Here is an 11,230-nt window from a genome sequence, read left to right as displayed (position 1 = left end):
AGTTGGAAGATCTTCTGGGTATATGCCCAGAAGAGGTATTGCTGGGTCCTCTGGTAGTACTATGTCCAATTTTCTGAGGAACCGCCAGACTGATTTGCAGAGTGGTTGTACAAGCTTGCAATCCCACCAGCAATGGAGGAGTGTTCTCCTTTCTCTGCAACATCACCAGCATGGTGGCGCACGCTGATAGGATTTGTTGAAGGAGGCAGAGGCAGCAGGATCACGAGTTTGAGGCCAGTCTGGTATTGAATTTTAAGAAAATACATAGTTTAAAATTAGGTTTTGCTTTGCAAAAGTTATGGATATATTCTAATATTGCAAAAGAAACTTAAAAATTCTGCAATCTGTCATCACTGCAAGAGCAATAATCTTTGGGTCAGGACTCAGGCAGTATGCTCAGATTAAGAAATATTTACATTTCAGTTAATGCAAAGCTCAGAGGAGCCTCAGAGAGGCTTGTGTGGCTTTTCTTTTGTTTTGCAAGCCCTGCCTAGGGAAGTTCTTGGGACCTTGCCTCTCCTTGCCTCTGGGGAATAATTGTTTTTATGCTAAACAACATTATTACAGATCTATCCAGGTGTTGATCAGAATAGTTTTAGTTTTAGATTTATGAAAGGTCAATGAGGCTGTAGAACTTATAAAGGCATTACAATCTGGCTTGCCTACTCCATATAGAATTATTATACATTTGGAAGTTTTTTTCCTTTGCATTGTAAAGGGTTTGCGTCCAGTGAGCTTGTGATCATTGGAAAGTTTTGCCTCTACATACAGTGAATAGCTTTACATTATGCAAGAAAAAAAATGTTTTTTTTTTTTCTGTTTCTGATTCAGTATAAGAAGCTAAGACTTTGAATCTTTCAGTGTATATTGTTTCTTAAATGGAAAATAATTTATTAGCAAATGCCTCTGAAGGGAAGTTTACTTCTAATCTTTGCTATCACACAATGAGCTTTAAAGTTCTGGGGAGTACTTGTTGCTCCAGAAAAGATTCAGAAGCAATATCTTTTTAATACTTAGGGTCTTAGTTATCCTAGAAAAATTGTGGTACAGAAAATTTAAGAAAGAAAAGATGATTTGCTTACTTCAAATTATTTTTGATAGCTTCCAGGAAATGTAAATTGACTAAGACCTCACCTTAAGGTCTTAAGGTGACTTAAGCTTTTGTGGATATTATCAAGAGAGATGCAAATTAACTGGTAAGAAACAAAAGGCTTTGCAGAGAGTTAAAGAAGCTTTTATAAATAATTGTTATCAATTGTAATCAATGGTAATCAAATATTAGCTGCTTATTTTAGTTATTGTTACTTAATGTGCCCAAAGCAATTCTTTGGCAAAAGAGAACATTAATGTAAAATCATCTTTTTCCATCTCCAAGTAAAGTTGAAACATCCTATTATGATGTTGCTGTGGTGCTAATAAAGAATTGTAAGATAAATTCATGAAGGGATTTTAGAAAAGCAACAAACAAAAAATGTGTCTTAAAAACCTGACAAGGCGTCTGCTCCTTGTTCCAAGCATCAATTAAATTGGTTATTGCAGAATACTGATATATGGCCCATTGCATAGCAAACTTTTTAGGTAAAATTGATAATCATTATCCAAAAGGTAAATTGTTAAAGATTACTTCTATTTGTATTTTCTGTAAATTTATGCATGCATGCATTCCATAAAGAATACTTCTACTGTATTTAAAAACTGCCCTTCTATGGGAGAAAAGTATATGTGATTGGATCACATGTTTATTCTTTTGAGTTTCCTCCTGCTTCAGCACAGATAATTAAATTGTGTACTGTGGCCAGTGTTTTAAAATGTTGAAAATAAAGCTTAAATTTGTATACTAATAGTATATATATATCAGGGCTTACAATTTCATGAAATTGTTCATTTTTTAGATACAACAAATTCTCAAACATGTTTATGCATATACAACTCAAGTTAAGAAAAAATACTGTTCCTGTAAAGGACTGTCATTTAAGGACATTTAAGAACTCATTCTAGATTGCCTGGACAATACAATTTAAGGTGATGCTATGCTAGATTTATATCCCAGGAAGATTATAGGCCTTACACAAGAATCATTGGCCATATAATCTCATTGTTTATACCATCAATATAATAATGGCTTGAGATAATAATTTGGTATTTGTAGAGAATGTGCATGTCAAATTGTAAAGACTTGTTCTCAGTGTCCTCAGTTTCTACCTGTTCCACATAATGGTGTTAATTCTTGAGGACTTATACTTAATCAATTATTGCAAATGGATACTCATATTTCTGATTTAAAAAAGAAAATATGCACAAGTGACTATTTCTACCTTTTCCGGCTTTCTAGTTGCAACTACTCTAACAAGAGAAACAACTAAAAGTGTAATTAGTCATTGTCTATGTTAATTTTTCTTTGCTTGGTGTTCCAAATCAGATTAAAACACATATTGGAATTAGCTATTACAGTCAAGTATTTGAGATATTTTGTCAACAATTTAATGTTACCTGTGTTACTGAGATTTTTTTTAATAATTCTCAAGGACAAAGTATTGTGGAATTTTAAAAATTATATCTTCTTAAAAAACAAAGAAGGGGAGGAATTATATCCCCGTGCACATTATTTAAATCACAATTTTTATTTTTTAAATTTTAAAAATTGGATGTCAAAGAACTCGCTGAGTGCCTTATAGAATCTTAAAACTAGGCATACTTATACCTAGGTGGGATGAAAAGGATCCACTTATTGACATATGGCATGATCCTGAACAGGTATTTTATATGGGGAGAGGGCATGCTTGTGTTTTTTTCCACAGAATGCTGTAGGAGCATGCTGGCTGCCAGAGTGATTGATGTGACAGGCTGACTTGTGAGCTTTCTGAGTTCCCTGACAATGGTGACAAGAAAGCTGTATTGGGTATATGTTCTTGAACCACCTTCCCTTGCCTTTGTCTGAGATTAGACAAGCTAAACTGCCTTGCTTCAAGCTTTTTAACCTTATGTGACAGAGAACATTAGAGACTGTGGAAACTGACTTAGAAAAATTATTCAAAAGGAGGAGTTATAATGACTCTTCTGTTTCCTTTAATGTGACCAGTTATTCTGACTCAATCATGGATGGGTCTAATAATAAATCCAATATTAGAGATTCCTATTATGAAGATAGCTAAAAATCTTTATTAGCCAGCAGAGTTAACTTAGAGCATAGTCTATTTACATGAGAAGTAACAGCTTTTCTGTTGATTCTCAAAGTCACCTCCCCCTACACTGGGAGACCAGAGTTTAGGCTTGATCATTGCTAATTTGCAACTGAATAGAGAACCTGGACTTTCCCATAGACAACCTTAATCCTGTTACTTTTCAACTTTTGGCTTTGTATTTCAAGCAGGTCAGTTACCTCCATGCAGGCTCACCTTCAGCAAGCACAGATGGCTGAAATTTATTGATATGAAGAGATGCATTGAGCGCATATTGTGGCTTTGGTCTGATTGGGGAAAAGGTGTGCAATGAGGGCTGGTAGCCAATGACAGGCCACTGGGTCTATGATTTATTTTTAAATTAAGACAGAGGCATATGCCAAGAGGCCATAGTTTGTTCATAATAACAGCATAGAGCAAATAAACACAAACAAGCTGCACATGTTGTCCAGGACAAATAAGAATAAGATCATTGAAGAGTGCAGTCCTAAGACAGGCACAGCCACCAGACACCATAATTCCCAGACAGGACCATGGAACATAAGTAAATTTTATGCCCAGTCCAACTAATTTTTTATTATATAATTAGGGAAGAATTATAGCCTCCCCCAGCCGTGAGCAGTCTGGCTCAGACCTGTTCAGCCACGAGTCTTCTGACCAAGATAGGTCTTTTGTTCTGCCACCTCTGCCATTTTCTCCAAGATCCCGCTACATGCTGGGAGGCTAAACCTGTTCTCCTGACACTATCCTGACAAAACTAGATCCTGACATGGTGGGGATGGCATGCCCCTCTTTATAAGCTCAGACTCTTAAGGAAACTTTGGGCTTGATCAGTATCTTTATCTTGGTCTTGTTATTTTTCTTGCCATTTTCTCCCAATGCAGCCCCAGCCTACCTCTCAGGAATCTGGTTTGTGAAGCTGCGGGTGGCTACAAACAACAACAACCATAACAACAACAGCAATAACAACAATAACTTACCATGTTCATTTCCAAGTGTGTGGTCTTTGGGAGGTCGTTGGCTTTTGTAAGACCCAATTCCTAAAACCCAGTCAGAGTTTTCAGCTAGAGAGTTCTTCCAGCCACACCAGCCTTTCTCAAAAGTGCAGGAGCCACCACATTCGTTCTCATCACTGTTATCTCCACAGTCATCTACAAAGTTACAGCTCTGCTCTGGACTGTAGCATCTGCCATTCTGACACTCCTCATAGCCCCTTGGGCAAAAGCCTGGAATAAAACACAAATGGAATGCAAGGTTATTCCATATTCATTAAGAGTAATCTAAACTACAAGAATGGTTGTACATTATTTATAATGTATAATGTACCAAAGACTACAGTTTTCTTAAGAGTTTGAGTTGTCTGGCATTCATTTCTCTTTTCAAATTTGCTCAAATGGTCAGATTTATTTAAAAGTAAAAGAAATGTGTATGAAATTTCAGAAAAACTCCACTTTGTACAATGGCCTTAAATTTGATCTCTGTCTTTATAATATTAAATCAAAATGTATTTTCCCCTCTAATTTTTGTTTTGTTCTGGTGTTCTTGTTCTTATTGGGATTTGTTTGTTTGTTTGTTTGTTTGTTTGTTTGGGGGGAAAGAGTGTGGCTCTGTTGTCTAGCCTGGAACTCACTATGTTCCCCAGGCTGACCTGGAAATTTCAAAACAATCCTAAGGCACTAGCTTCTTGAGTGCTAAGAGTACCAGCAGGAACCAATTATGTTTCTCTTCCTTCTTAAACTTCTAGATGTGTGAAAGACAAGATATTAAGATTAATCTTTACTTTATTTCTAGGATGAGCACTCCCATTTTTGGAAAGAAGCTGCATGGTGGCTGGAAATTGGTATAGATAAGAGGTAGTGATTAATGTTTCAGGCCAATACTGAAAAATGCTCTGGAAACTACTGTTATAGTCAGAGTCTTGAATATCTTTCAATAGTTTGTTCTGAAGAATTAATCCTCATAAAGGCACTATTGCAAGTCTGAAGAAACTTTGAGTCAATATATAGTAAGGAATCTCTATGTCACTAAAAGTATGATCTGGAATGGAATTGTGAGATCATCCCTTCTCTCATTCTCTCCATACTTGATCAAGTGATAATAGTTACATGCTCTCAGTTATGATCTGACTCACCCCATATGTAAAAGCTGTGGAGCCAATGAGTCACCACCTGTATCCTCCAAAACTTAGTGGTGAAATCAATGTTTTCTCATTATAATTTGGTTATCTCATACTCTGTTTTTGTAATGACAAGAAGTAAGCTACAAAAACTTTATATGATGACAGTGATGGTCATGAGGAAAGAAGCAGAAGGTAGGTGGAAAGTGATACACTATGTAGCAGTATAAAAACCCTGTCCTGAAGTCTTCCAACCATTTCCTGCTGTATGCAGTCCTGGAATACCACTGTGAAGGTGCCCAAGTCAACAGGCTTTACTCTCCAAAACATCTGAAGATAAATGGCAACTATGCATTCTACTTCTAACAGGACTTCTTTTCAGGGATTAATTTCGAATTCTTTTTCTTGCAGTAATAAATTAAGCAATTTTTTATTTGGTTCATATTAGTAGATTGACAATAAGATAAAAAATGTAAATACTTAATTATGAACTAAATCAAGAATCACAATGCCAAAGCACTTCAGGATACAAAGAAATGGAAGCTATTTATATTAACTTATTCACTTATAGATGAGAAAATGGAAGGTTATAGATGCTACAGGATTTGTGATTTTCTTTTTCAAAACAGTTTCTATTTAGACCCAGCTGCCAAGTCAAAACATTATGTTTTGAATGCACTGGGTTAGATAGGACAAAGCTCTACCATGGCAGGACATACTACTGAAAACTAGTAGTATTTGGGGTTGTGAGACACATTATTACTGAAAGGCTAATTAGAAGTTGAGAAATCAATACATTACTTTAGTTTTACAAAAGATGGCACTTACGTTGATCCTGCCAATTTCAAGTTATTTAGAGAAGAAAAATAAAACCAATTCTTAAAATGAATTTCTCCAAAGAAACTGAATCAAAAGACACAATTTTGAAAAGAAAAATATTAAAAACATTATACAAAAATCAGTAGACCTAATATTTTCAGATAGTGATTAACATTTTCAACTTTAAAACAATAAAACTACATAAATGGAAAGTAAAATTATACAACTATATAAAACTATATTTATAAACAATCTTTACATTAATGAAGAAAATGTCAGTGCTATAACATAATACATTCCATTTATATGATGATACACAGTGCTTTTGTGGAGATCAAGATGACCAAAAGACCACTCAGACTCTATAAAGATTTTAATCACACCAATTTCATTTAAACTGCTGCTGAACATAAGTCCCTTAGTGGGAATGTGGCCCAGTTAAAAGGGAGGGAGGGGAGCTTTTAAAGGCATAAGCCACAATTCATTGTTTGAGACACACAGCTAGAAGAATAACTTCCAGAGCATTCTGCATTTCTGGAATTATCTTAAAAGCCTCAGGTGGTTGACAGGGCTGGCCTTAGTCTTCTATGATGGTTGCTCTTGTTGAAAATGACGTCCTTAGAAGCTACATTCCGCACTGGCTCTGGATTCTATGAATCAGACTATTGTTTGTTCACATTCATGGGGGAGCTAAAGTTTGATATTAGGCTTGTAGGGTCTGTAATGGTAATCTTAACTGTTGACTCCCCATAAACATATATATATATATATATATATATATATATATATCCCAACAGGATTGCTTTTATGGATTTTATTGCCATTTCTGTTTGATCATTGCATTTCTAACCTTGCTCCGAATGTAAATAACCAAAGAACCATGAATTTTTCAATGTAAGATGAGAGAAATATTTGACATAAGCTTTAAAATTATTTCCATAGTTGTCTTCATCACAGAAAATAAAGGCTTTGAAATATCCCACTGGGGTCCAGGGAGAAGAACGTTGAACATGAGCCTCAGATTTGTGTGTGTGCACAAGAAATTTTTTAAATGACACAAAAAAGTCATATTGTGATTGGCTTAGTTACGGTTTCTATTTCTGTGATGGTACACCATGGCCAAAAATCAAGGTAGGGATGAAAGGATTTATTTGTCTTACAGTTCCATATTGCTGTTCATCATCTAAGAATTTCAGGAAAGAAACTCAAGCAAGGCAGGGGCCTGGGGGCAGGAGCTGATAGAGAGGCCATGCAGGGGTTGGTGCTTACTGACTTTCTTTCCTTGGTTCACTCAGCCTGTTTTTTTTATAGAGCCTAAGACTACCATGCCAGCTGACATTACCCACAATGGAATGAACCCTCCCTCATCAATCACTAATTAAGAAAATTCCCTATAGCTCCATCTTATGGAGGCATTTTCTCATTTGAGGCTTCCTCCTTTCAGATAATTCTAGTTTGTGTGTTACATTGTTATAAGATGAACCAACACATTCATGAAAGGCTTAAAGAAGTTTAAAATATTATGATAGTTAAGAAAATCTGGTACAGACTTAAAGATCTATAAGACAATTGTTTGGCTATATCATAGAAAATTTGATGATAAAGGTCAATAAGGAAATAACTTCTGCTTATAGTTAGGCAGGAGAAAGAAACTCTGAAATTCCCATCCAACATAAGCAACTAGAGCATGAAACAAATTGTGACAAATACTAAAAACAAGAAATATAGGTCCATGATCCTCTCTAAAGAGCAAGAGGCTGCATCCTACTGTCACTCCAAATGTCAGCTCTCTTATGCTTTCCAAGCTGAATTCTAGAAGTGAAACAGAAAACTAGACTCTCTGTAATTGAAGAAGACTCAAAGGTGGAAGCATTTCTAATCAGGCCTCTAATGAACAAAGAAAGGACTGGTATAGGTAATGAGATGCAGAAATATGCTCAAGTCTTTGCCTGAATTTCAGATTGCATATGGATAGGGCACCATTCATAAGGAGGAAAGGTAACTTCTATGACAACAATAAACTAGCAGTTATAAATAGGATTATTTCTAGTGTTCACAGAAAGCCAAGAATCTTTATGCTTCTACTATCTGGAGTAAAATGTTTTTGACAAATACAAGGTATTCAGCAGCAATGTTACAAGGAAGTAACGTTAGCAGTAGACAAAGTAACTCTAGAAAGAAGTATTCTTCACATTATAAATAAGCAAACTATAACCTTAAATCAAAATCCACCAGTATCACCAAAAAATCAAACCCAATAAAAAAATGGGATATAGAACTAAACTGAGAATGCACAACTGAGGAATCTCAAATGACTGAGAAGCACCTAAAGAAATGTTCAAAATCAGAGAAATACAAATCAAAATGACCCTGAGATTCCACCCCACACCAGTCAGAATGGCTAAGATGAAAACCTTGGGTGACAACACATGTTGGAGAGAATGTAGAGACAGAGGAATACTCCTCTATTGCTGGTGGAATTGCAACTGGTACAATAACTTGAAAATCAATCTGGAGGTTCCTCTGAAAATAGGAAATAGATCTACCTGAAGACCCAGCTATATCACTCTTGGGCATATACCTAAAAGATGCCCCACCATACCACAGGGACTCCTGTGGTTGAATTAAGGAAAAGCTAGAAGAAGCTTAGGAGGAGGGTGACCCAGGAGGAAAACCAGTAGACTTAACTAACTCAGACCTCTGAGATCTCTTAGACAGGGAACCACCAAACAGGCAGCATACATGATCTGTTCCAAGGATCCAGACACATATGCAGCAGAGGACTGCCTGGTCTGACCTCAGTGGGAAAGATGAGCCTAACCCTCCAGAGACTTGAGGCCTCAGGGAGTGGGGATGTCTGGCGGGCATGGGAGGACATCCCCTTGGAGACAGGGGAAAGAAGAATGGGATGAGGCATTGTAGGAGGGCGAACTGCAAGGGGGCAGGGATTGAACTGTAAAAAAAAAAAGTAATAAAAAAGAAAAATAGAAAAAAATTAAAAGTTAGAAACCTCTTAACAAGTTTTTGAATTTCATGTACAAGTTATTAAAACAGCTTACAGATACAATATAACTTCTCCACTTCCTCTTTTGTCATTATCTTCTAGTCATGGAACCTTGTAGAGGTATCTGTAGTTGAACAACCAGTTGTTGCAGCAAAGGTAAATACCCTGGGGCATGATGGAATATTTAAACAGAAATGTAGGTTACTTAAATGAAGGTGCAGAGAAGGATTTTTAGTTGGACAAAATACCATGGAAAAACAGAAACAAATCTGAAACTAGATACTTAAAAATCTTATCAAACAAAGGCAGACTAGAATTAAAAAAATGGGTCAGACTTCACCTCTCCCTGGTCAAGATGGGGAGATGTTGTGATGTTTCACCATTCTTTTGGCTAATAAAAGTGATTTTATTTGATTTAATTTTAGATTATGCCTACAAGATATTTACTTGTGTTGGGGGGCTGTTTATTATTAACTTTAACACATGAATCTTCAAGTCATGTTGGTTGGTGATGGTAGCCCAGGACACTTTCATCATGAAAGGTGCTTTCTGCATGTCAAGTCAGTTTAAAAGTACCAGCTAGGCTCCCTAATTGCTCCACACCAGGATTGGTTTTCCTTTTCTTACTTTGCTGTTATATTGATTTGCTATAGAGTTGGATCATGCAACATGATTTCATGTGTATTGTGAGGCTAAAAACAAAAACAGTCGGGGCTTCTGATTATTTTCTGAAAGCAAACGAGTCACTTCAGAGTGAATAATTGCTTAAAGATCCAGAAGTGTATTAAAGGTCTTCATATTCAAGATTTTTTAAAATATAAGGAAGCTGTACAAAATTTTAAAACATACAGATGCTAAGACTACATTACTGAAGACATAGCACATTTGGGTTGTAGTACAGGGAAGAGTAAAGCAGGCATGGGCTGGGGGTTTCGTCCCTGCTGGCTAGCCTTCATCCCTGCTGGCTAGCCTTCATCCCTGTTGGCTAGCCTTCATCCCTGCTGGCCAGCTTTCGTCCCTGCTGGCTAGCCTTCATCCCTGCTGGTTAGACTACATCCCTGCTGGCCAGCTTTCGTCCATGCTGGCTAGCCTTCACAGTGGTAGAAGGTGTGATGCAGCTGATGAGGGAGCAGAAGCATTAACAGACTTCCCCAGCTGTGAACCCTGTGAGCTACAAGATGAATCTGTCAGTCAAGAGATTCCCAGTGCTGCAATGAGCCAGGACTACTACAGGAGTAAACAAACACCTTGTGACAAGATTTCAGGTTTGCTTCACAGGAGGAATTCATGTCTGGTACTGTAAGCCTGGTTCAAAGCCCATGATGTAGAGGGCAGATGGTAATCATAGACTTTACCAGTGAACTGGTTATTGTTTTGCTCTATGAGTAGTATGATGAACAATTGCCTTCTAAAGTATTTATGCCCATAGATTAGTGGCACTTCCAAACTGGGTCAGAGAAACTTAATGCTGAGACTCTTATTTGGCTGACATCATGAGAATAAATGCCTCCTTAGTGACAGCTCCCTGTTTTTTCAAACAAGTCATCTATATTCCCCTCCCAAGGATCAGGGGTCATTTCACAGGAGGGAGCAGAAAGAACAGAGGAGCTGGAGGACAGGAAGAAGTGCTGTGAAAAGCTGGCTTAAGCTATTCTTCCAATAATTTCATTGCAGTAGTGGCTGTTTACACATGAACTGTGAAATACCTGGCCCATCAACATTTTGTCAGGGATATGAAAAGAACCCTAATGGCCCCATCCCTCCATGATGACTTGGATACATATGTATCTATATGTGTGTAAGGTATGTGTGTGTGTGCTTGTGGCAGTTAGAGGAGGGCATTGGATCCCCTGAGGGTGGAGATGCAGGTGGTTGTGAGTCACCAGACATGGTATCTGGGAATGGTCATCTGGAAGAACATTGAGTTCTCTGAGCCACAGAGGCATCTCTTTAGTCCAATGCCACCATTTCTAATGACCCACTTTGTGTATCTAACATTTAGTCTTTATACAGTATAGTAATAAAAATGTAATTTTAATTCTATATTGGAAGAACACTGAAACAAGTCTGCAAAAATAACTATTCCTTAATGATTTTAACTTGAAGTGAAGT

The 11,230-nt window shown here is 37.0% G+C and overlaps 1 protein-coding gene across 1 annotated transcript in view; it reads right to left on the bottom strand.

Annotated features, from left to right (window-relative positions):
• Malrd1 (MAM and LDL receptor class A domain containing 1) overlaps nt 1-11,230 on the bottom strand; it is a 658,259-nt gene that overhangs the window by 296,687 nt on the left and 350,342 nt on the right. Inside the window, exon 26 of the mRNA XM_021195116.1 lies at nt 4,160-4,405. Within this exon, the coding sequence (XP_021050775.1) occupies nt 4,160-4,405 (246 nt within the window). The remainder of the gene's footprint in view (nt 1-4,159; nt 4,406-11,230) is intronic.

The sequence above is a fragment of the Mus pahari genome, chromosome 3 (genome assembly GCF_900095145.1).
Source record: "Mus pahari chromosome 3, PAHARI_EIJ_v1.1, whole genome shotgun sequence".
Lineage (NCBI taxonomy): Eukaryota > Metazoa > Chordata > Mammalia > Rodentia > Muridae > Mus > Mus pahari.
The sequence above is the reverse complement of the archived record's forward strand: the minus strand, read 5'-3'. Positions and strand labels throughout refer to the sequence as shown.